The 27,007-nt window shown below is 42.8% G+C and overlaps 2 protein-coding genes and 1 long non-coding RNA gene across 4 annotated transcripts in view; 1 reads left to right on the top strand and 2 right to left on the bottom strand.

Moving 5' to 3' along the window:
• Positions 1–27,007, bottom strand: part of LOC127597481 (uncharacterized) — a 258,570-nt gene that overhangs the window by 68,950 nt on the left and 162,613 nt on the right. The window lies entirely within an intron of this gene.
• The window catches only part of LOC127596307 (protocadherin Fat 4), a 125,175-nt gene continuing 117,941 nt past the window's right edge, over positions 19,774–27,007 (bottom strand). For both annotated transcript variants that reach the window (XM_052058621.1, XM_052058630.1), the window contains 3 exons: positions 25,338–25,555; positions 23,963–24,224; positions 19,774–22,715 (listed from right to left, as the gene is read on the bottom strand). In XM_052058621.1, coding sequence (XP_051914581.1) covers positions 20,809–22,715; positions 23,963–24,224; positions 25,338–25,555 — 2,387 coding nt within the window. In that variant the 3' untranslated portion in view covers positions 19,774–20,808. The remainder of the gene's footprint in view (positions 22,716–23,962; positions 24,225–25,337; positions 25,556–27,007) is intronic.
• On the top strand, positions 22,713–26,184 carry LOC127597829 (uncharacterized). The gene is made up of 2 exons (XR_007961774.1): positions 22,713–24,015; positions 24,094–26,184. It is a non-coding gene; the product is annotated as an uncharacterized LOC127597829 (long non-coding RNA).

The following is a 27,007-nucleotide window of genomic DNA, read 5'->3' as shown; positions in this document are numbered from 1 at the left end:
TTGATCAAGAAACCTGGTCTTGATCCAGATGAGCTGTCAAGTTACAGACCCATTTCCAAACTGCCTTTCATTTCCAAAATTCTGGAAAAAGTGGTGCACATGCAGTTGAAACTTTTCTTGGATGAACATAACATCTTGGAGGTCTTCCAGTCAGGTTTCAAGACGATGCATAGCACGGAGTCAGCCCTGTTACGCGTTTCTAATGACATCCTCCTGGCAAATGACTCTGGAGACCACGTGTGTCTGGTTTTATTGGACTTAACTGCAGCATTTGATACAGTGGATCACAGTATTCTGCTGACTCGTTTGCAGCACTTGGTGGGCATTGGCGGGAGTGCTCTTGATTGGTTTAGGTCCTATCTAGCTGACAGGACCTTTTGTGTCAGCCTTGGCTGCTCTGAATCACGCACTGCTCCCCTGTCATGTGGTGTTCCACAGGGCTCAATTCTGGGGCCTCTGCTGTTCTCGCTGTATCTGCTCCCATTGGGTTCCATCTTAAGGAAACATGGTATTCCTTTCCACTGCTATGCAGATGACTGCCAGATCTATGTCCCACTGAGCAAGAAAGACACCTTCTCATTAAGGCCACTCCTATCCTGTCTGGAAGAAATCAAAACCTGGATGGCACAAAATTTCTTGAAGTTCAACGAAAAGAAGACAGAGGTGATATTGTTTGGCCCCAGTGGACCTTGTACATTCCATCCTGTAGACTTGGGCCCCCTATCTCCTTATCTGAAATCAACGGTCTCAAACTTGGGACTTAAACTGGACAGTGATTTCAAACTCGATCGGCAAATTGGTGCCGTTGTTAAATCCAGCTTTTTTCACCTTAGACAGCTGGCCAAAATAAAACCTTTCCTCTCACATGAACACTTTGAGACAGTAATTCATGCCTTTGTCACATCCCGGCTCGATTACTGCAATGCCCTTTACTTTGGAGTCTGCCAGTCCTCCATTAAGCGCCTCCAGCTGGTCCAGAATGCCGCTGCTCGCCTCTTGACTGGTACTCGTAAGAGGGAGCATATAACTCCTACTTTGGCATCCCTTCACTGGCTCCCCATTCATTTTAGAATTATTTTTAAGATCCTCCTCTTTGTTTTCAAATCTCTGAATAATCTCGCGCCACCTTACCTCTCTGAGCTCATCCGCCCCTACACCCCTGCCCGGCGCCTCAGGTCTGTGGACCAGTCTTTGCTAGACGTGCCAAGAACTAAACTGAGGCTCAGAGGGGATCGAGCCTTTTCTGTTGCTGGTCCATCTCTCTGGAATGACCTCCCACTGAACATTCGGCAAGCCTCCTCGCTGCCCATCTTTAAATCCCTCCTCAAAACTCACTTGTATTCTTTGGCGTTTGACTCAGCATGACTTAGATTGGTATTGGTTTTACTGCTTGGTGCTTTCTACCGCCTTATTACTTATTACTTATTACTGATTCGTCTTACTGTTTATTGTATATGTTAAATCGCTCCATGTACAGCACTTTGTATGCAGTGATGGCTGTTTGAAAGTGCTCTATAAATACTGTTGACTTGACTTGTTGACTTGACTTGATTATGCAAGTGTAGTTAAGGATTTTCTTTTAACCGCAACCATGTTTTAAGGTTTCGTTCCAATTGTGGAAGCCAGGCTATTAAGTGAAAATATATTTTATGACATGTTATACTATTTTTTGTTTGTTTCTGGGAAAAGATATATTACCCATTTCGAGTCCGCTGCCTTGCACGAAGGTTCAAGGAGCAAACGAACAGTCCCGATTACCATGTCATTGTTTTTCATTGAAGTATTTAACCCAGCTTTGGTGCCAGTTTTGTAAATGTTTTTCATTGAATGTGCTTCCAAAACTTGGAGGAAAGGTCATTTGCAGTGTTGTTGGGTTTTTTTTTTTAGAAAATGTGTTCAGATTTGGAGACAGTTTTTCCCACAGAAATAGAGGTTAAACCCAATACTTACCTAATGAGGTTGGTAATGAAACGTTTTTACATGAAACGTTTTTACAAACCACTCAAGTGTCAACAAAAAAACGAACAACAATCAAACTTAATAAATAATAAATGACTCACAGACTCTTCCCTCCAAACATATTGGAACAGAAGCAGGCCCTTTCCGTTACTTATGCCTGAAAACATTTGGGTTTGATGTTCAAAAAAAAAAAGACCAACAATTCTTTTATTTGACCTCTGTGTAGTTTGGTTTTGGAGATTCTACAGTATTTGCAAATTATACGTGTTGCTTTTGAGAAGAAAAATATGAAGACACAACGATAGTGCTAGGGGTGTCCACTACAGGGATTTCAAAATCCTGACGTGTCATTACAGTTATCGACGGGGTTTCCAGTTCCGTTGTTGATATGGGCCGATGTTAGCTGTCTGTTGGGGCAGGCACAGCTCCAGGATTTTTTTCTCTCCCGGGGTTGAAGTGGAACTTGACCACTACATCGGGAGGCTGAGATAATACTTGATCAATACCGTTTAAAATGTCAAATAAAATGCTGGAGGGGGGTTTACTGGGGCTACACAGATTTTCTGATGGGGCTGAAGCAACCCCTTGCCCCCGATGTAGAGCCATCCCTATGTTGCCCCCCCATAGTCACCAGCCATTAACTGCTGGTGAAGAGGGGCCCTATGTGGGGGATAGCCAACATGTTCTCCTTGGCATCGAACAGGCTTTAAATGGCCATAATGCCAATTTTTTTCAATATTTGCTCATCTTTGCGGTGATGTCAAATGTCGCACTCAATAGGAAAGATGTCAGAGTGAAAAGAGAAAGAGATTTGGCAGCGTTGTCGGCGGAAGTTGAAGAGTCCTGAAGACCTCGAAGCTGTCGCCTCCAAATGGCTCGCAGTCACGGAGGAGCCTCAACTCCCACAGATTCTGCCGTGCCTTTATCATCGGATGAACACATTTGGTTTTTCTTGCTGCCGCGTCTGTTCAATAAATATAAAGCCCGGGCTTTTTATTGTAATGGTGACACATGAAAATTGCTGAACTGCAGTTTGAAGAAGGTGAAAGGCACTGGGCTACCGACGCTCCCCGACTTACAAATATTCGAGTTACGAACAACGGTACATATGAACATTTTTTCGGGTATGTCGAAAAATGTTCGGACAGAGATGCTGTAAGTTATATTTTGTATTGCGCGCCTTTTTCCGAGCAGTGCTTCTTTCCACCACTAATACTGACGTGAGGCGCTGTGAGAGGAGGAGGAGGAGGAGGAAACACCTGTCCCCATGAAGAAATTCGAGACGGAACTCTTGGGCGAAGGGTTTTCGCTCATAGATAAAGCCATCACACTCTTCGAGCAGCAAGACCCAAATATTGAACGTTGCACACAGGTTGCAAATCAAATAAATGATGCCATACACTGCTACTGCATCATTTATGATGAGAAAAAGAAGAAAAACATGCAATCGTCGTTAGATCGCTTCTTTTGGCCAGTTTCTGGACCCTCAGCTTCTTCCTTCATTGATGTTACGGAGGAGGAAGTAACTCTTGAAGCCCATTCCACCAACGACAAAGACCCTCACGGCCCCATGATATAAAATCCTCCTCTTCCTTCTTTTCCCCCTCCATCATCTCCTTAAGCCAGGCATGTCCGGCTCCGGGCCACTGTCCTGCCTTAAGCCTTCGAGTACATCTTCCAAAAGTAAGTTACTTATATAAACCTTAAACATATTTATATAAGCATTAAACATACATTCCATACAAACTATTGCACTGAAGCAACTTACGAACGAATTCACCTTACGAACGATCGTTCGGAACGTATCTCGTTCGGAAGCTGGGGAGTGTCTGTACTTTCTCTCCGTTTGCTTTGCAACCGTCAATAAATATGTCAAGAATAAGCCGGGTGGCCATTCTCCCTCCGCCTACCTCACAGCGAATGCCGTTCATAATAAGTGTACTGTGACAGCTCCATTCGGGTTGCTTTTGAGTGTGTGTGTGTGTGTGTGGGGTGGGGGGGGGGGGGGGGCATGGAGATACGTGCCTTTCATTAGACAGTGACAATATTTTGATCTTCTGCTGATGTTGAACCTGCAGTCTTGTAGCTCGTAACTCAAGTCTTGAGTGTAAGAGAGGCATCAAACTGTCGGCACGTCCTATCTAAAAATGGGTTTGTAAAAATAAAGCGTGAGAGTTATGATTAGATTTTGCAGAGTAGCCAAATTATATGAATCAGAGTTAGGGTTGTTTTGGAGGGGAAAACCATCTAGATGCACCAGCAACTTTTCATTGGACAGCAACTATATTTTGATCCTTTGCTCATGTTGAACCTGCAACCCAACAGTCCGCAACTCAAGTTTTTCCTGCATGGAAGGCATCAAACTGTCATTGTGTAATATATAAAAAGATGCGAGAGAAGAGGATCTAAATCTTAGTTTGTGGGCTCAAACAGTACTCCACAGACCCCTTTATCTCACCTGTGTCACAGTGGTGGAGTCTGTTTGTGTACGAGTCAAGGTCATTGTCATGAGGACCACCTTCCTTAAGTCACACCAAATCACCAAACAATGCCTCTCCCTTCACTGCGGCAACGTTGACGGGGCGGGGGCTTCTCGAGACAGTGGAGTCAAAGCTTCTTTTTCCAAAGCTCTGATCAGCAGCTGACCCTCTGCTGAACTTGGAGATTTCACACTGGCGGCCAACGTAAGCAGATGCTTCACTGTCGGTCTCTTATTTATGAGTTCGACCATAATGCGAGGCTGCATGTGAAACTGAAGAGTCAACACCAAATGGAATTTGCACTAAACAATCGGGGCCCCTCTCTTCATTCATGGTGAAACCACCCAGGTTTTTGCGAAGCAGCGTGCTGAGCCCACACACTTTTTTTTTTTGCCACAGCAGCTTTGGCCCAATTAATGGAGGTCCTTCTGGATCTGGGCGCATCCTATCACCAGCTGGGAATGCTCAACAGGCTAAACTCCTAAAGTGGAAAGAGCTTTCAAATGACATCCAGACTCCCAAAAAGTTAGCCCTAATAATGCAAGTTTGTACTGTTTTGAAGTCGCTTCCTGAGTATTGGGTATACTCCCGACATACTGTACATTATCATAAAATTAACGTCAGTGCTTCATGTTGCATTAGCAAGTGCTGGGAGCGTTCAAGAATAACGGCGTTACTAACCATAACTAAACACAACTTGTGTTAAGAACGCTTGAAACCCAGACTGAATTTTTGGGGGCCATAATTCCCTTAGATTCAATGACCAGCTCATAGGCAAACTCTGCAGAAGCCTGCTAACGATCCTGATTTTAATCTTCCAGGAAAAAAAGCCCAAAAAACAACACGGATAATTATAACCCCCCCAAGTACCCCCCCAAAAATAACACACACACACACACACACAAAAGTTTTTCAAGATCCTCCTCTTTGTTTTCAAATCTCAAAATAATCGCGCCAATTTACCTCTCTGAGCTCATCCGCCCATACACACCTGCCCGGCGCCTCAGGTCTGTGGACCAGTCTTTGTTAGAAGTACCAAGAACTAAACTGAGGCTCAGAGGGGATCGAGCCTTTTCTGTTGCTGGTCCCTCTCTCTGGAATGACCTCCCACTGAACATTCGGCAAGCCTCCTCCCTGCCCATCTTTAAAGCCCTCCTCAAAACCCACTTGTATTCTTTGGCGTTCGACTCAGCATGATTTTACTGCTTGGTGCTTTCTACCGCCTTTATTACCATTTCGTCTTACTGTTTATTGTGTATGTTAAATCGCTCCATGTACAGCACTTTGTATGCAGCGATGGCTGTTTGAAAGTGCTCTATAAATACTGTTGACTTGACTTGACAAAATAATATTACAATTGTGTCTTCCAAAACAATATACCTTTATGGTTATGGAAGAGTATGACGTTCTCTTTCAGTCAATGCAGTGGAAGGAAAGCGCGGATGTTGCTCGTGAGGTCAAAGCATTGTTTTACACTCACTTTTATGACTAATAATGCAAGATGAGAGCCACCAAAAATCAACCACTGTGCAATATAATTTCAATTCAAACAAAACCCACAACACTCCATAAAGTTTATATGAATAAACGCTTACTTACAGTCAGATTGTTAACGAGTTGAACATGACTGACATAGGCAATGCCGCTGATCAAGATCGGACTTGCGTGTGATGAAAAGCAAATATTAGACGCCCCCTCTTTCTTTGGGATGGCGGTCAGCGCAGCGATTTAGCGCTGAAATGAAGCTTCGGCGCTCAGAGGATGAAAAAAATAGCTGCAACGTGGAAGCAATTTCTGCTCATTAGGCTTCTATTTGCACTCCAATTTGAAATGTTGTTTCAGTATTTTCCGCCAGAGACGATGAAAGCGTCGCCTTGATGTTGATGGCGCACGGCCGCTGTTGTCTCAGCACTTGAGGGCTTAAACGCCACACAAGAAAAAGAACATTTTCCTACTGAAGAAACAATGGAAGTACAATAAGCACATTTTTTAGGGTAAACATACCACTTGTAATTGCTATTTTGACCTTGTAATGATGTCAATTGTTGTACGCTTCAAATGGGTCCAAATCAAAGTCCTTTATCAAGAAAGTGTTGCAAAATGATAGAAGGGTACCCCAAAAATAAATAAATAAATGGAAAGAAACCTACTAACCAGGCACAGTGGTGAAACCTCAATTAGCAGACACAACACAACAAAATGTGTGAAAATAATTATTATTATAAAATATTTTTCAAAAGAAATTCAAAACTGCAATTTCAAAAACCCTTTTCAGGTGGTTGAATGCAAAATCTGTGGCATTCACACAATGTTATATCTTTGGTTTCAGTCTGAAATTACGTTGCGCAATTAAAACTTCAAAAGTGGACAAAAAGACATTGAATGTGTTGATTTTTTTTTCCTTTAAAAAAAACAGTCCCAATATGACACTTTTACCTTCCTCAACTTAGTTTTTTGTAAGACTTTTTAAAATAAAACTGTCACAAAAGTGATAATTTTCTTCATAAAATAAAAAAAAAACATAAAAATACAAGGTACTTTTAAGGCACATCCTTCAATGAAATGTTTGGCAAACCCCAATTTAAGATAAGATAAGATAAGAAAAACCTTTATTAGTCTCACAATGGAGAAATTCCCAATTCACAGCAGCAAAGTTATGAAAGTAAGAAGTAGAACAACAAAATAAAGGAGCTGCTGGAAAGGCAGCCACTCTCGCGGCGCCATTTTGAAGTCAAAATAACAAAAATAACACAAGACAACACATAGGACACAGACAGTCGTTCAATCTTCACCAATTTTCTGCATACACTTTGTTGTCTGAAGCAGTTCTAGATGAAAGAGGAGAGGATCAAAGTGTCCTTTCTCCAGTGGATCAGAGACGTCATGCTGAAAATGTGCACACGTCTGCTACAAGCTAAGTTTTGAAAGCAAACACAAAGCTGTAGCATCCATTGACGAAAAGAGATTAGTTCACTTCTCCTGTCCCACGTAATCCGCTTCAAACTCCAAGCCGCGACTCCCAGCTCCAAATCCGCATCCGCTCCTTTCTTCTCATGGTCGGCTCCTCAAGACCTCCATCCATCCAGCCGCAGACCGTTCAACAGCACCGATCTCTCCGCTGAACAAAGCGGGGCTGTGAAAAATGCTGCCCATTACAGGCGCAAGACACAAGCGCCCCGGGACTGTCCAGCAACGACAGTCAAATGGCGCCGACATTCCTCCAGTCAAAAACAGTGCTCGTATACCCATGCTGCCGAGAAGGCGCAACCACCAAGCATAGAGTCCTCCTTGATGAATGTCGTGGCCAAAAAATGCTGAAAAAAGGTCCACATCAAGTCCACATGACGTAACAACAAACACAAAGTGACAAAAGAAACACAAAAACAACAAAAAAAGTAAGGCTCATGAGAGCACTTGCTGACGGCTGCCTACTCGGGCGCCATCTTGACTTCAAATTGCAGCATTTTAACTCCAAACGCACACAAATGTTTGTATGTGTGTGTGTGGTTTTTTTTTTTTTCCCTTGCAACTACGCTTTGTTGGAGAGCCGCTCATTTCACACTCTCATTGAAAACCTTCCTTTTTTATTTCGGTTTACTTTGTGTGGCTGTCGCCTGAGGCGTTTACAGTCCCACTTTCCCCTCCATTGAATGCGAATGAGGCCGAGAAGGAAATAAGGTGCTTTCTGTAGGTGGGAGGTAACTGCACCACTGAGGGACAATAAGCATGAAGCCCAGAGCCTTTGGGAAGAACAGATTGAAAAGATTAAGACTTGAGAACAGATAGCGGGGCTTGGGAAAATCCACCACTCAAGCGGACCACTGAGCTTGTTTTTTAATTTTTTGTCCCCCCACAAACCCCTGCAAAATTAAGGTGCTTCACGCTCATCTGCCAAGTAGAAACTCTTGTTGTTTCTTTGTTTGTTTGGATGTGACTCGTTTTTGTTCATGTGGCGAGTGTGTTTCCCTTCTGAGTGGACACCTGTGTGTCAATCTACATTGTTTAGTCACAGTCAAGCAAGAAGACGCTCTTGACTTTTAGAAAACATCCCAGCAAGATGAGTCACATCCAAATCTGTGTACTTTTGCCAAAATCGCAGTTACTGTATTTGTAAGCAGAGCCATAGTTTATAGAGCAATTAAAAACACATTTGATCAGCCACTGAAAGGCAGTATACTGTAATACAGGAATCTTCGTTTTTTGCAGAAGATAAAGAATACATGTTGTAATTGCATAATTGCATTATATTGTCTGTCTAATATGTTGTTGCACCGTTTGTGTTCAAATATTTGTTGCTTAAAGCGTGAAAGCGACATAGAGGCTAATGGCTAGCCCGTGCCTATGGTGTTTCCCATTATATTAAGCTAGCACACTAAAGGCTAAGCTCTGTGGTTGTTTTCAAGACACATGTAATTTTCTTTTTTTGTTTGCCAAGAAATTTCATCTGAGAAAGGCAATAAACCGTTTGAAGCTTCTTTTTCTCAGACTGAGTAAAACAAGTCTGTATATATTTTAAAAAAAAAGTCAAAATGAAAAAGAATCTACTTGTGCGATGAGTTGAGTTCACTGCCACCATACAGCAGTCAGATCTCAACTTTACATTCACCAGTCAAACAAAACAACCACAAAAAAAAGACAATCCAAATTACAGCTGGTATCCTGAAAACCTCATAATTACATGTTTAGATATCATTGCTTCATGAAACATGAATAGTTGAACTGACATACCGATTGATGTTGAAGCCACACTTGTTTGGTACAATTTTGTGCTGTTGTTGATGCTTAATTAAAAGAGTAAAAAAACGTCAAAGTGGTTCATAAGTGTAATTGATGTCGCTAAATGGTCATATTAAACTAAATTTCCCCAGTGTGGGACAAATAAAGGATATCTTATCTTGTCTGGTCTGGTCTGGTCTGGTCTGGTCTGGTCTGGTCTGGTCTGGTCTGGTCTGGTCTGGTCTGGTCTGGTCTGGTCCGGTCCGGTCCGGTCCGGTCCGGTCCTGTCCTGTCTTGTCCGGTCTTGTCTTGTCTTGTATACATTCATGGTTCATTTGCCTTTCTTTTTGTGTACGAGACCAAAACAAAAATGGATAATATACATGATATTGTTCATTTCAACCCAGATTCATTTTTTGCTTGTGTTTGATGGGAAAAAAAACAATAAATCAGAAAGAAGACCTGCAAATAATCACGTTTCTTAATATTGAGGGTCAGGTTTCTAAATTGCTGAGCCTTCACATCAAATGAAATACTGCAATACTGTTTTCACTGTGCAATACTGTCTTTACTGTGTCCTTACTATGCAATACTGTTTTGTTGCTGGAACCACTACCTCAAGACCTCAAGTGCTAAGCTTACAGCCCCACTCTCATCCGATGTTTTTCGTTTGCTGTGACTGTCTCTATCATAAGCCGCTCTCGCACAACTCTAATTGCCCCACGGGGATAAATAAAGGTTTCTGAATCTGAATCTGAAAAAGCACTATGTTGCAGGGCTCTCAGTCACATTACACGGAAGAGCTCCGAAAAATCTAACATACTGAAGTTTTACATGTTGGCATTGTAGGGCTTCTTTGTTGATTGCATATTTGTGGATTTTATTTATTTATTTTTAATGAGTTTTGTCATTCCCAACAAAATATATCGGGCCTGATCTGATGTGGCAAAAATCTGGTATTCTGATCCAGGCTAAAGTTGTCACTTGTGTCTGAAGGCACAACTGGAGTTACTGTACGTTACAAGTTGACTCATCGTGTGTGACCACCTAATTTCTGCTTGTGCCCCTGAAATTTCAAGTTAGGGGCCACTGCAGTGTCAATAGCTACATTAGCATGTATTCACCCCTTAGGGTGCCTTCGTGTAAAGGCACTTAAAGCTCCACATATGATCAGCCGCCTCTTTCTTTGATAACATGTGTGCGGAAGCTGTGTAGCTTTGTGTGTGTGTGCATGTTTGTGTGTGTAGTGCAGCCAACGTAAAGTCTTTCAACACACATGAAAGCGATCCTCCGGAGCTGTCGAAAGAAAGTTGCGCCTGGACCATCCCATCTTCAAGTCGTAACTTTCAATCTTTGAGGCTTGGGCTGTGGAGGCCAGAAAGGCGCAAACATTGTCGTCACGAGCTCACGCCGCAGACTCGCCACGCCACGCCATGTGCTTGTGATGCCCCATCACGCTTTGCTACTTCAGCGATATTTTATGCTCTAATTAGAAGCCGCTGATTTACTGTTTGCGCCGGTCAGCCCGACGCGCGTTTTTGCTGACTTGTCTCCCTTTTGAAAAGTCCGCCGCTGCCACGGTTAGCGTCGCTGACGTCGGCAGCGCCGCTTTTAGCCCGCGCCGGACCGCACATCCGACAAACAATCAGTCATCATCGTCGACCACTCGCTCACAAACCAAAACATCGGTTAATGATGTTCGACAAGTGTGGCAAAAACTGCTGCACCAGCATGCAATTTTGCACACAAACAGTTTTGGACTGAACTCAGTTGTAAAGTTTCAGTTGAACTCTTGCTGAATCGCAGTTCAACGTTCTCAGATAGTCAACCATTTTCCAAAAAAAGAGGCTTCAAACTGTTTATTTTCACTCCCAGGTAAAATTTTGGGGCCTTTTTAACTTGTCAAACTAATTATGAAACATCATTTTGGTCTCCTAGCTTAATGTTAACACATAATCGGAAACTCCATTGACAAGCTAACAAATAGCAGTGCTTTTGTGAAATGCACATTTGAAAAAAAATGGTGCAGAAACATTTTAGAGACACAATAAAACAACACACCCAGGCATGATTTCTTTATCCTCTGCAAAAAAACAAGTATGACTGCTGTTTACTGAGCCTTTGTTTGTTTGTCTTCATTCCTCTATCCAATTGCATACACCAGCAGTCAAACCGTTTAATTCTTTACCGTGTATTGAGTTATGGTTTTATTATATGTTTTTAAAAAGAACAATATTGTAGAGGGATATTTGTAATTGAAAAAAACGTATTACAACATTTTGTAGATGAAGCAGAATATTATGGATAGCTATTTTCCTGTAAACGTGATGACCACACCCAGAAACCAAGTGAGCTTGAACGTTCGGAATGCGAGCCGAGGGACACACTATCGTCAATTTCAGTTAACAGTAACTGTTCTTGGACAAAATGGCAGCACACTGAGACAAATGAAAACGGATGCCTTAATTCCGCTTTATTCTTTGTCCGCAAATGGAATATTGATCACACATCATTGTGAATTGTTGTCACATGCAGTCATTTCGTCTGCAAACAGCCGTCTGTCCCCAGTAAGTACGTGTTTACAGGTTGCCCTGCCAGTGATCAGATACCCTGCAGGAATAATAAGGTGGCCAAAGGAAGAGATTCAGACCACGGACGTTAAGACCAGAAAGCTCCTAACCATGCATGGAGGGTTCCATCCCAAATCCAGCACCCTGAGACTGTACGCAAGCCGAAAGGAAGGAGGCCGGGGACTAGTGAGTGTGAGAGCCACTGTCCAGGATGAAACATCCAAGCTCCATGAATACATCAAGGAGAAGGCTCCAACGGATGATGTACTCAGAGAATGTCTCAGACAATGGGGAACAGAAGATGAGGCGCTGGAAGAGGGACCATCATGGGAGGACAAGCCCCTACACAGGATGTACCACCGGACCATAACTGAAGTGGCTGATCTCAAGAAGTCCTATCAGTGGCTAGAGAGGGCTGGCCTGAAGGACAGCACAGAGGCACTCATCCTGGCTGCTCAGGAGCAGGCCTTGAGCACCAGAGCCATCGAGGCCCAGATATACCACACCAGACAAGACCCAAGGTGTAGGTTGTGCAAAGAGGCACCTGAGACGATCCAACACATAACTGCAGGGTGTAAGATGCTGGCAGGGAAAGCCAACATGGAACGCCATAACCAGGTGGCGGGCATAGTCTACCGAAACATCTGTGCGGAGTATGGACTGGAAACCCCACGGTCAAAATGGGAAACACCTCCGAAGGTGGTGGAGAATGACAGAGCGAAGATCCTGTGGGACTTCCAGATCCAGACTGACAAGATGGTAATGGCGAACCAACCAGATATCGTGATCATAGATAAAGGGCAGAGGAAAGCCGTTGTAGTGGATGTAGCGGTCCCAAGTGATGGAAACATCAGGAAGAAGGAACATGAGAAACTCGAGAAATACCAAGGGCTCAGAGAGGAGCTGGAGAGAGCCTGGAAGGTAAAGGTGACAGTCATGCCTGCGGTGGTCGGAGCACTCGGGGCAGTGACCCCCAAACTAGATGAGTGGTTGCAACAGATCCCGGGAACAACATCGGACATCTCAGTCCAGAAATGTGCAGTGCTGGGAACAGCAAGGATACTGCGCAGAACCCTCAAGCTTCCTGGCCTCTGGTAGAGGACCCGAGCTTAATGAGGGACGGACACCACCCGAGGGGTGAGATGAGGATTTTTTGTTATGTGTGTATATATATATATTATATGGTATGTATATGTATTTATTCATTCAGATGTGGTTCTTTTCGATCAAATCCCAGGGGTTCGGTGAATCACTCTCAGGGGTTCGACGGATCCTCTGACCTGCACTGTCAATTAGTGTCATAACACGCCCGCTTGGCCATCACTGGCTGCCGATGATCATATGACATTGCTTGTCCAATCAGTGCTGTGGGAAATTTAGTTCGCTTACTAGTCAACATGTGACTGTCGTGATAGCACGTTTAAAAAAAAAAAAAAAACAGTATACCTATGTGTTGGTTTTTTTCTGTTTTTAATTAATGCATTTTTTAATATCTTGGATTTGTAATTAATATATTTATATATAATTACATATAATAATTATTTATTAAGGGTGTGGAAAAGAATCGATATTAATTGATGCATCGATACGCGCGTGTGCGATGCGAGTGCTTCGGCTCATTCACTGGGTATGACGCAATTGACGGGTGAAATCTAGATTCATCACGATGCATTGGTGGGTATCGGTAAAATCCGATTCAAACGCCGTTTTATTCATGTTAAACGTCACCTATCTGCCCTTTCCTCAGCGCAATGAATGCACTATCATTATTTTTGCGTTTTGTGTTGAATACAGACGGAAGCCGTAAGTCACATACAGTGCAGTACACTACTCGCGAAACACTATGTTCACGCAAACAGCAGCGAGGAAACTACTATATTTAATGCACCCGCAACATTCAGATCTTATGTTTGGAAATACTACGGCTTCGGAACGCTTTATAAAACCTCCGTAATTTGCAAAGAATGTCGCACTAAGAAGCCATGCAACGGCAGCACCACAACTATGCAGACCCACTTAAAATGATGGCACCACATCACCGACAAGTTTCTCGCCCCCTCCCCCGCATCCCCGTCCAGTTCCTCGTCGGACGCCGGAGAAAATCTTGGCAAACCAGGTCAGGATCAGAAAAACATCGCCTCTTATTTTGGGGGTCCCCTTGCAGCTCACTGTGACCGCGCAAGGAAAAACTATATAAGGATGACTCTTTTGGACATTTCATTTTGAGACACTCAGTGTGAGTGGTCTGTGTACGCTACAATACACAGAGCAGCTTTGAGGCTGTGACTGCCACATTGTTTAAATTGTATTTTTTTCCTGTCCTATGGAGATGGATATTTCATATAAGACACTCAGTGAGAGGAGCGCGTTTGTGTTTACACTACAGCAACAGCTGTGAGTCTCAGGTGCCAAATTGTGAAAGGGCTAGTTGTTTTACACGTTCTACTGTTTATAAGGAATAAAGTGGTATCCTTTTTGCAATGCCATACTGAATTCCATCTTTTTTTAAACTTTTTTTCCTTGCTTATTTGCATCATGTTTAATTGCACAATATTGCAACAAATTGCATGGTATCGTATCGGATCGCATTGATTTGAACTAAATGTGTATCGCGTCATATCACATCGTGAAGACGGTGAATATATATATTCTATTACATTAACTGGTTGGTTTTGGTACCTCTAAAAAGTTTAAGAACCACTGATCTATCAATCTTATCTATCTATCTATTGATAGATAGATAGATAGATAGATAGATAGATAGATAGATAGATAGATAGATAGATAGATAGATAGATAGAATACCGTATTTTCACGACTATTCGACGCATCGTACTAATGGCCGCAGTCTCATTAATGGGTGACATTTCTGTATTTTACACATACACAGGACGCATCGTACTAATGGCCGCAGTTTTACAGTGGTAAAACATACGCCAGCTTAAACATACGGCATGCATGCGCGCACTCTAACACGTTAGCTTGCAGCATACGGTAGCATGCCAAGACATACAGATAAGATAAAAACACGTTTTTAAAAAGGCAACGAAAGCAGAACTGAGTTCGGGTGTATTTTATTTAGCCATCGTACAATGTTCTCACGTTTATCGATCAATCATCACCCAGAAATCAATCAAAGTCCTCATCCTCTGTATCAGAAGCAGAGGACTGCACATCTCAGTTGTCATTGAATGCATCACATGCTAGTGTGAGTTGCTACGATTTGCCGAGCGGAAAGGAGTAGCAACAGCAAAGTCAACATTTCTCTCGTGTGAAGCTTTCCCACATTTGAAAGTAAAGAACAGAGCGAAACATGGTGGCAGCGCGTGTGTGTGTAGAAAGAATTGAACAATTGTGCAAGTACCGTAATCCATCAAAAACGCCGCGTTCCCTCTCGTTGTTGCGTATTGTGGCGTAACTCGCCAAGTGCTGCCTCTCACTGTTTGTAAAGTTGTGTTTGCCACCGATCATCCATTGTTCCCATGCCGTTTGCAACTTTACTTTGAACGCCCGGTTGATGCCAATGTCCAGTGGTTGGAGTTCTTTAGTCAACCCTCCGGGAATAACGGCAAGCTCAGAGTTCATTTGCTTGACTTGTTTTTTTCACCGCTGCTGTGAGATGGGCACGCATGCCAAAAGCATAACCGGTGGCTTTAAGTTTGAACTGAGCTTCGTAGGCGTGTCTTTTTGTCGAATTTATTTTCAGGGGTTCTTAGAAACCAAAACCGGAGTTGTTTTGCAACAATGCACATTGCCACACTCTATACAAGTGTTGGTACTGGCTTGAGGCGTTCACTTACACGCCCACCCTTCCCCATTGGCGGACTAGCTTGCCTGTCCTCTCTCTCCCTCTCTCTGCCTCTCCATATATGTATATATACACGCCCACCCTTCCCTGATTGGCCGGCTTCTTTCCCGCATGCCTGGCCACAGTCACTTCCGCCTTTTCTCTATATAAACAGCGTGTCGGCTGTCAGTCAGATTTTGGAACTCAGCGCATATAAAGGACGCTCCGCACCATAAGGCGTCCTGTCCATTTTGGAGAAAATTTAAGACTTTTAATGGCGCCTTATAGTCGTGAAAATACGGTAGTCAATCATCACCTGCGTGTACTGTAGCTTCAAATGTGACACACCTTAGCCAAACAAATCTTATTATTCAGAGTATTTTTGAGAGTCGAAAGAGTGGTTATGTGACAGTCAGACGGTGTGCGAGAAGTCCAAGGAAGCAAATTGTTGTTGTTTACATGGTGACCCACATAAAAAGAAATAATACGCATGAAAGATGCATGACCAGCATGTGTATTATTATGCATCCATAGATGGTGCAGGGGAAAGGGGGGTGGGTGCTCCTCCGGGGCCCCAATTAGCAGGGTGTTTCAGGGCCGTGACCTAATTTGATTCAGTCAGATAATTTGAACATTAAACAGCCTTTAAGGACATATGAGTCATCATTGTTTTGCTATTTCTTTCCAGAACGCTACGGGAAGTGCAAAGCCCGCAGCAGATGTCGCTGATTCGGCTCACAGTCGCGGGTGGTGCTTTCACAGGGGACATTACGACAACTTTAACATGATTTCTATGAAATTCCCAAATCTCAAATTAGAAATCCAACAAATATAAGACATTTGTATCCTTTTTTTTCTATTTTAATCGGTCTAATGAGAAGTGTTTTAAGTGTATATATTTACATTTACTCAAATAATTGCCTGCTCTGTAATATACACCGTGCCCCAATTAATAGTCGGGGAGCTGTTAATATTTTTACTCAACATAAGAGTGTCCACGTGTTGCTAACCATAACACGCACAGCCTGAAGAGCAAATGTGGCATCTGTAAAGCTGACCTTGAACGGTTTTCAAGCGGAAGTGTCTTAGTATTAGCCTGACAGGAATGATTGATGATAAAATGAAATGATTACACCATATATATGGTCACCCAATCACTCAAGAACCTGATGAGTGGCCCACGGACCATCTCAGCAGTTTTGGGACATTGAGGTTTCCAACTATTGCTGTAGAAATAAGCATTTGGAAATGAAAACAATTGCAGAGATTTTTAGAAATAGTGGGTTATATTGACATGTGCGTATGATTGGTGTCTCCACATTGACGCACATCATCAATTATTAATAGTAACACATTTAAAGGCCACTTGGGCATTTTTTAAATTTTCAAGACGTGTGTCAAACTGGTAGCCATTTGGAGTACACAAGAAGTGTCTCACGTTCAAGATGAACATTTTTTAACATGTCAGTTAATTCAATGTATTTATTCTGCTATTTAAAATATTTTTCATTTATTAACTGTTAAATCAACTTCATTGGGGGTCTATACTTTATTTTATGACAATTTATTGAGTGTGTTGATCTATTACTTTATAGATACTCAATACAATCAATACAATATCACTATTAATTGCAAGAAAAAAATTACATAAAATATGTATAGGTAAAAAAAATAAAATAACCCCGGCCACTGAGCACAATCTGCAAAGAGCGATCGCTACTCTTAGGATTTAACAAATTCTCAATTAGTCACGCCAGTAGTGTGTTAAAAACGAATTTGTTCCTGTAATATACACATTTTTACAGTACCGACACATGACTTTTCTCAGCGAATGAATCTGACTTCAGTTATTTTACACGCTCACATTTTTTCATTCATTACTGCATAGTGATTAACATTGACGACAAGCACCTGACATAAAACGGTCACTTACAATTCACTATCAAGTGGTAGTGCTGCCAACTGCCTCTTTTCATTCATAGTGTTTATGTACAGTATGTGGAAGACAACTAATTATTTAACAAATAAAAATATGGGAGGAGAGCGCATTCCAAGATAAAATACACATAGCAATCAGCTGTACATTATAGAACACATAATAAAGGGAAATACAGTGTTGACAGCTGGCACTTAACAATTCACATTCCTGCCTGGAAGTGTGAGAGGACTTGAATGGAATGGAAAAGGAGATTCACTTTTTCAAGCTGGAAATCCAGTCACTATTTTGTGTTTGTCAGCGAAAGGTAATATGAAAGTACATTGCACACTTTCTGCTGTTGACCAAGTTTTGTCCAGGTTCAAATCCACACACGCTTAATCCTCACAAGGGTTGCGGGACGTGCTGAAGCCTATCCCAGCTGTAGGCGGGGGACACCCTGAACCAGATGCCAGCCATTCGCAGGGCACACAGAGACATACAACCACGAGCGCTCACAACAAGGGAGTTCGAGTGTTCCATTAACCTGCCAGGCATGTTTTTAGAATGTGGAAGGAAATCGGAGAAACCAGAGAAAACCTACGCAGGCACGGGGAGAACATGCAAACTCCACACAGGGAGGCCGGAGCCAGAATCGAATGCTGCACCTTTGCACTGTGAGGTCAACGCGCTAACCGCTGGACCACCATGCCGCCCCACTATAGATAGATATGTCAAACTAAATAAATAAATCATATGAAAACAAAACATGGATTGCAGCACAATCAAGCCAAATTATATGAACAATTATGATTTTTTTTTTATTTGTAGCCATTGCTGTTAATAATCCACTACCAATTATGTATTGGCAATTGTTCAATGTAAGTAGTTAAATAACTTGTTCTCTTAGTTACTTTAAAAGTCAAGTAATGAGTAAAGTTACCTTTTACACATAACCCTTTGTTCATCACATTAGACGGACACACAGAGTAAGTCAGCTGAAAAAAACAGCAACTGTAGTACGCTTTAGGAGGCTGAACTGATTTAAATATACACACACACACACATATATATATATATATATATATATATATATATATATATATATATATATATATATATATGATTGCTCTGAGATATATATATATATATATATCTCAGAGCAATCTTTGATTCAAGCCAGATTCCACAATTAGATTAAAAATCCGTACAATGGTAGACAAACTGATTGCATTTGATTTCCTCATCATTCCTCTGGACATTTCAAGGAAAAGCTTGTATATGTCCTATCCTTGCATTTATATAGTCAAATGCATCAACGTTGCTTCTCAGTTAAAGTTACAATAAAGGGTGGCTGAATAAATGCAGACGAAAAGAGGCTACAACTGTAGCTCATAATCATCAATCTTCGTAAGCATTTCTCTGGAGGGGGGTTGGCGGTGGAACTTTATTCTGAGGGGCCAATATCAGCAGATCTGTGCCACATCCTTTCATAAATACTCCTAATGTCAACATGGAAGTAATTTGAATGGGATTTGATGTTTGATTACATTTTGCGGCTTTGTGGGGAAACACTGCGTGAGCGCCATGGGAAGTTGAAGGGCGCCTCGGTCGCACCTTCCATCGCAGGTTGTAAAATCTGCAAAGTGCATCAGCTCATGACATCGTCACATCGTGTGGTCTGCGTGGCTTTTGAGGTTTTTTATTTATTTAGGTGCTCAAAATTCAGATCACATTGCTTTTCGGACCATGTTCAAATTTTGTGTGTTTAGAACTGTGCTTCAGATCTCGACATGTTGCCTAAAATGGGAGCGCTACCTTCGGTTTTGATCAAGTTGGCCATTTGCATAGACTCAGTTGTATTCAAAAGTCAATTAAGAGTTAGATATAGATTTTTTTCATAATTTACACAAATTCTTTGTAATTTTTCAGACAAAAATAATGAGAGAAAAATGTTCCATTGTTTGGACGTATTGTAATGTTCCTCTTCCTGTTAGCAGAGTATCACTTGTCTAAGTTCACTTTTATTTGTTACTATTAAAACATTTCTCATAAAATATTCACCTTTAAAAAAAAATACAACTTAGTCAATTCGGTGGCTGCTATTCGATTATTTGCCTGTAACAGTTTTTTTCTTCTCTTAATATTACCTTCCAAATACAGTCTCCTAGCACTTCTTTTTTGTTGTTGGCCTATGCGTCATAGAATATTTTTTTTCCAGAAATGTGAAAAAAAAAGAATATTTCCTTGGAACATTTTTCTAGTTTGAAAACTATTTTGCAACTTCAGTACCGATTGACTGCGCTGACTTTTTCTAAATGGTTTGAAACAAGATAAACGAGCAGCTTTAAATAAATATTTTTTATTCTGTTATTGGCTTTTTACAAGTACAAAGCATACATCATGTTATCGTTTCATAAAAAAAGTGGAAAATACTGACGTTACATACGTAACAGATGTAAAAAATGGGTCTTCAACCCTTACTTTCCCCCGAAAGTATGAACATAGATTTCGGATTATGAAAAATATCCATAAAAACACAGCCTAAGTAAATTAAGTTAATAAACCGTACAAAAAATGAAGCAACCTTACACCATAATGTCAACATAATTGATGAAGACACTAATGACAAATGACTCCACGTTGGAATAGTGTGAACATATACAGTACAATCTCTGTTTGTCTGTTTGGGTCATTTCAGATAACAAGATCCATATGTTGTCATCATGTGGATTGAAAAACAAAATGGCATTTTAACAAACTATAACCCCCAAAGCATTAAAAAACAACACCATATTTCTCCCCATACTGCAATCCTTAAATGTGTGTAAGGCAGGCGACTTGATTCATCGTCACTCTTGGAGCAATTAGCCAGCTTTCTGTGAGAAAACAAAACCCGAGGGGGAGAATGAGTATGATTTACATCAGAGCACTTCATTTTACACAGTGTCTGCAGGTGCGGTCCGCCTTCAAAAAGCACATGCTTCCTTTGTGGTGGAATTAAAACTCGACCAACAACGTATGAACAGGAGTTTTGTTTCGGTCTACAGCTGGGAGTGTTAATTTAATCTGCTGTTTTATCTTTCGGGCTGCGAAGGAGAGGCAATATCGGTAATAAAGAACAGAAACGATTCACCGAGATAACACGTATGGGCGTCAATTGAATTCAGACACGCGCTACTTCAAAGGGTGCAAACAACGCATGACGGGGCAGCTGGACGGAGACTGGTCAAACTTTTCCAAGGTGAATTCAGGTGCCGTTAGTTCTGCCTTACTGCATTGAAAGTCGTCGTCATTATTTTTCGATTAAAAAACACCGGCATAGTCCGCCGTTTTTTTCTAAGAACATCACCCTAATCTACAAAATGACAATAAATAGTCTCATACGTATTGTTCCGCTTCTCCTTCATTGAGAATGGTGACCGACCCATCCCCGCTGTTCATTTCAATGTCCTGTACAGATGCATTTTCGGGAAGCATTGCTAAGTCCTTGAATACGTCGACGTAATGTCCAAAACCAGGGCCCCAGCTCAAAAGATTGTCCCAATTAAATGCCCCAGCTGGCGGGCCCAGTTTGTGAGGCAGGGTATTGTGCTGCTCATTGGGGGGCAACTGGGCCATGCCAGGACCCCCTTCAGCCCGACGGCTCGAGTACCGCCTCTGCTTCAGCCTCCCGCCATAGTCCTCGTCATCCGCGTCGGACTCGTTGACTTGCGAGAGCTTGGGTACCCGGGAGCTATAAGAAACGGGTTTTTCCCGGTCGTACTCCATCTCCGAGCAGGTGAAGGAGTCATGTGAGTCACTCTCCGACGAGGATTCTGGGGCAGGGATGCCGTCAGCGGGGTTGCGGACCCGTGAGAGAGGCCGGCGGCAGTCCTCTTCGGAGCTGGAGCGCCCGTGGTCGGCGCTGCAGATGCTGGGGTTGCGAGGACGCGGATTGTTCAGTCGCTCTACTTCCTCGATGGAGAGCCCCACAGGGGGCCCTGTCTCCAGAGGGATCTGCTCAACTGACTGCTTGAGCCGACTCCCCGGGCGGGACGTGTGGCCGTGGCTGGCCATGGTCTGTGGACTCTTGCTGCGCCTTCCCAGCCGGGTAGCATAGTTGAACATGGGCGGTGGCTGGCACATGTCATTCTGCAGATCCAGGGGGCTTCCCTCGCGGCGAGCAAGGTTGAGATCTCTGGTCGGGGTGTTTCTGTAAAAGGTGGAGGGCTTGGTGAATGGGGCTGGGGATTGTCTAGAAAGATGGTTCGGCGTGGGGCAAGCTGAGTGGGCGTGGCTGAGCGGAGTGGATCGTAAGGCTTGAGTGTATTGAGGTTGGTAGGAGTAACTGGTGGCACCCAGAGGTAAGGGGGACTGCCTTGCAAAACCCAGCGGGCTGTGCCTCTGGATGGAGAATTTGGGAGTGTGGCTTCGGAACTGCTTGTAATGCTGGATGATGTCCGCGTCCGATGGTGCGATGCTGCTGGCGTTATCAATGTCGTAGTGCTCGATATCGGCCTCTGGGCCGTTACAAGGGGCGCAGGGAGCACTTGGAATGGCTTCATTGGTGTGAGGGATGTCAGATTCATCGTAGATCAAATACGGATTTTCCCTCTCAATGATATCCGGCTTCGGATTCCCTTCTGGCTGCTTGCGCACCGTCATATCGTCTCCATACGGTGGGATGTTGTCTGGGTCATCGAAAGCCACATTCTCACTACCCTTCTTCTTCTTTTTCTTCTTCTCATTGGGTTTCTTTTCCTTGGAATCCTTTGGCACTTTGGTTTTATTACGATCCTTGCAGTGATTGCACAGGATGAGACTTAGCACGACCAAGGCAAGCACCGTGGCACAGCTACCGACGATAGCGGGGACCGCCCAAATAGGGAGAACCATGGCTTCCGTTGCGGGATTTGGACTGCAGACAAACCCGCCGTTGTTGGCCGTCTTGCATATGGTCCCTTGAGGGCACTGGACACCCAGGCAGGCCACTTGAGTCTCGCATGTCTTTCCAGTGTAGAATTCGGAACAGACGCAGGTGAAACCCAAACGGGGATCTGGCACGCAGCTTCCGTGGTTCTGACAGGGACTGGAGGCACAGTCGCCAGGTGGGACACACTGGTACGTGTACCACTGGTTGATGCACATCAAGCTGTCCCAGCATGGGCTGCTCTCGCAAAAGTTTGGACCTCTGCAACCAATCTTGACAGATGGGCTGGTTTTCGTTAACACAGCAAGGCCGTGCTCTCCGGTAAAAGGCAGGTTCTCGCCATTATATTTCACATAGGCCAGGCAGCCATCGAAACCTGTGGACAAAAAAAAAGGGAAAAAAACAAACAGCCATTAGGGGTTAGAAGGACACAACAGTTTCCTGGAGAAGACAGTACTGATTGAGTAATTTGCTGGGGTGGACGTGAGCACACTTTATCTCTAGTAAACAGGAAGTGGGAGCTCTATTCACAACAAAAGGAATACTGTTTGGACAGCTAATTGGTCGAAAACAAATATATGCTTAACTTGCTGATTTACATAAAGAAAAATGGAAACTGTTCTATCCAAAACAGATAGTATATTGTCTGAGCTGTTGTAATTCCAGACAAACATCTGTGTTCGATGAGTGTGTCTGTAAGTAATTTAATCTCTGGCTCTGTGTATTGTCAAACAACAGTACCTCAGTGATGTTAATAAAGCCTTTTTTTATTATTAAATTAATTGCAGTGCACATTCCGTCCATTTTGTATTTGGTCGTGAAACACTGATGATGCACTGCACTGCTGGGGTCAAATTTGGTTGACAGGCAGTCTGTCCGCATACTGGGAAATATGCCCTCCTTCAACGATTTATAATTTTTACCGTATTCGTCTGTGGCACTCGATTTGTTTTCTGTCCCCAGAAAAATGGGAAATTTACTATGCCGCGTTATGACCGTCTGGAAACACTCTGTTTCACCTTTTCCTAACGTCCTCAAGACAACCTCAAAGACATCGGATCCACGATTTAGGTGGAAAACATGAAACAAAGACAAAAACACAGAATGTCCAAAAAGGCAAAGCACTCCGAGAAGTCAGATCAAATCATAATTTGTTTTTTTTTTTGCTTTCTCCAGCCCCTGTGTTTGATATTTAATAAAGCAACATATATTCAACTACTGTTAATTCAGAGAAGGTAAATCTCAGTGGTGTCAAATTTAAATAAACCTGTTGGATGGCCACCAAATACGGACGGCAATCGGAACAACAGATGATCAATTCATTTCTTTGTGCTTGACACAAACGCTGCATAACATGCTAGAACTGGATGTTCTTATGTGTACTCATGAACAAAGGGCTTCACGTTCCACTGCAATACTCTATAAAAATAAACATTTAAAACACACCACAATCAGGCAAGATTTACACTGCAGTTTCAAGAGCCCTATTCTGATTTGATGGCGAGATCAGATTTTTTGGGGGGATTCCTCCAATGGAACAATTTTATAACATATTTACTTGTCCGCATGTTCACTATAGTTTACATCAACAATAGCAGTCAAACAAACTGTGAAGAACCTTACCTGCCGCAGTTTTTTGCTGTACGGGACCAGGTGGGATGCCTCCGAGTGAAATGGTGAGGACTCCGAGACCTCCAAAATCCTGTGTAGGTAGCTGGATGACGCGGGAGTGGCTGTTGTCCACTTGCATCAAGGTGGTGGAGCCATTCTTAACAAGCATGAGGGTGTGCCACAGTCCATCAGACAGCACCACGTCCCCCATGGTTCGCTCCACTTTGCCACCCACACCTGCGTCCGAGATGTAGTGGATGTTGCCGTTCCTCAGCTAATGGAGGGTGACAGAGTTTTGCTCATGTATCATTACATCAAGTCTTTGCCAAACTCCCACCACCGTTCAACAACCTGACACAGTTGGCATATTGCACCACCACCAGATAAAACGGGAAACGCGTGTTTTGCCTTGGTTTTTACGCCTCGCATTCTTGGTTTGACTGGGTATTAACTGGGTTTAGTTGTTTAAACTACGGTACTCAAGGTCTTGGTCGTGGTGTCCATGCTACACTGAACTCTTCAAACTCTTGGTCTTGACTTAACTACTGAGTCTTAGTCTTGAGTTTTGCTTTTGATTTGGTCTCCAAATCTTGGTCATGGTTTTAACTTCTCTAGTATTAGTCTTGACTTAGCCTTAGATCATCCAAGTTTTGGTCTTGAATTAGGTATAACTCAAAATCTTAATTTGAATGTCATCCTAACCAACTTAAGGATCGGTGTTGGTCTTCACTCCTCACAGACATGGTTTTGAATTGGTCATAAATCAGTGAAGTCTTCCTCTTTACTCCTCAAAGACTTGGTCTTGCAAAGTCTATTGCAGGAAACCCCTCAACTCCCCAAAGCTTTAGACTTGTTGTAGTTTCAACTGGTCAAGCTATTGGGCTTAATTTGGTTCTCAACACCTCAAAGTCTTGAGTCCAAAAAACAGTCTCGGTCTTAACATCTCAAAGTCTTGGTCTTGATTTAGTCTTACCACCTGATGGGGGAAAGTGGGTCTTTTACATAAATTTTGACTTAATAATCCACCTAAAAACCGCCAAGATACTGTCGAAGATGTAGACTTTCACATCTTGCTGACTGAGCCTTCCTTCTTAATCGCTCCTTTTGTTCCCTGGCGCTGATAAGTCAAACTCCAGACTTCCTCCGTGATCATTTTCAATACTTCAGGGGCATTAACTTCCCTTGGAAAACAGTTTATTCCAGAGCTGCTGTGTTTCATTATTTACAAGTCGGATCCATTTGATGGTGTTTAACTGAAGCAAGAGCCTGTTTGCTGCTCCCACGGAAGTCATGTGTGGAAATGGTTATGATTCATTAACAGTGCTGAACAAGAACGAGGTGGGAGTAAAATTTATTTGCCGAAATGATAAAATGTCTGCCCTCCTACCTTAACAGTGGTGTAGTTGCTGGTCTCCTGCACGTGCAGCAATGTGCCGCTCTTGCCACGTGTCCTGAACTTGACCTCCAGACGGCTGGGAACGACGGGGTCCGGGATCCTGCCCTGCAGTGACCTCCTCAGTAGGACGTCACGCTTGGGGCCCTGCTTCAGGGCGTAGTCCAGGCGACCGGTGCCATCCAGGGATAGCGCGGTGTCGGCCGTGATATCTATGCAACAGACAGGGGACAAAGACAAAGAATCTCCGTCATCTGTTTCATTCTTCAAAGTTCTCCAGTGGCTTTGAATCGTCGCTCGCGCTGCAGCTGCTGCACACTCGTGTGTAAGTTATTTTCCTTATTCAACAGCCAGAACCACAAATTGGGCCTTCATTTCTTTCTCGTAATTACAGATACTAAAGCCAATAAGAGGGTCTCATGTGTCATTGAGACGAATATTAGTACAATAGTCCTGTAACCAAAATGCCTGAAAGTGGTGCATGTCTAGAGAGTAGAACAGAATGTTGTAATATTTTGAATTCACCTTCAATTTTAATTAATCGACGTTGAATCCTTATCTAGTATCTTAACTCTTCAAAGTCTTATTCTTAACTCCTGATAAGGGCTTGTTCTTGACCTGATATCAACTCTTCCAAGTTTTCTTTTTTCCTTAATAGCTCGCCAGAACAAATTCAGCAGAAGCAACATGTAAGAAATGTGTCATATGTCTCTGTCCTGGCTGCTTAGTGCCTAAAGCAGCACCAAAGTGACAATAACGTGAGATGGGCCGGAATGTGAAATAAGTGGTAGCTTTTTTGTGAAAACACTTGACTCTCCTGCATGTTTGTCAATGCATCAATGACAAAACTTCAGTTTCCATTTTTTTTCTTTTTTTTCCTTTTTTTTACGCACATCTGTTTCCTTCTTTTTACACGATTAGCATTTTACAAATCTTACTAGAAGAGAGTAATTATTCCATGAAACAAACATCCTCAATCTATTAGTTTATGTCATTTTTGAGCGGACTGTCGGTTAAGGTGAAACCTGCCATCTTTGCTGACGACGTGAAGATCTATACGACGGCACTCTGATAACTGCGTCTACACAGCAATGCCAGGCGGACTCGCTCCCACCAGCTGTGTCAACATCATCACTCTGTCTTCACCTTCTGAAGTGCCGAAAGATGCACAGCTGCACCATACATTTTTCTTCGGGGTATTTTTATGAAGAAGGAAGAATAAGACAAACAGCTGTCAAACACACTGTTCAATCAACCTTGCCCTTATCGTCTCGATATGCGTTGTGTGCGAGATGTAATTGAAATCAGCAGGCTCCTTTGTCATATCCTTGAAATTTGAGCACTAGGGTGCTGATGTCGCCTATTAATCTCGAGTTTATCCACAAAAGCATGGCCAAATGTTTATCAATCCAACCATTTTCATGAGAATTTTTTCTTCGTGAAAATCACCGATGAGAGGGAGCCTATCCCAGCTTACCTGGAGACAGGTGGGGTAAACCCTAAACTTTTCGCCAGCAATTCGCAGCCCCAATTTTTTTTTCCATTTCAAAAATGTCAAAACTTGTTGGTTCTGGAACAGAAGGAAGAAGGTCCACAGTGTTGTTCCTTTTGTGTCCAGAAACTGTTGATGAACATTTGAAATGGTCCTAGCTGTCTTAGTCATC

This window comes from Hippocampus zosterae, chromosome 1, assembly GCF_025434085.1.
Source record: "Hippocampus zosterae strain Florida chromosome 1, ASM2543408v3, whole genome shotgun sequence".
Lineage (NCBI taxonomy): Eukaryota > Metazoa > Chordata > Actinopteri > Syngnathiformes > Syngnathidae > Hippocampus > Hippocampus zosterae.
Note: the sequence above shows the minus strand (reverse complement) of the source record. Positions and strands in the feature narration are given on the sequence as shown.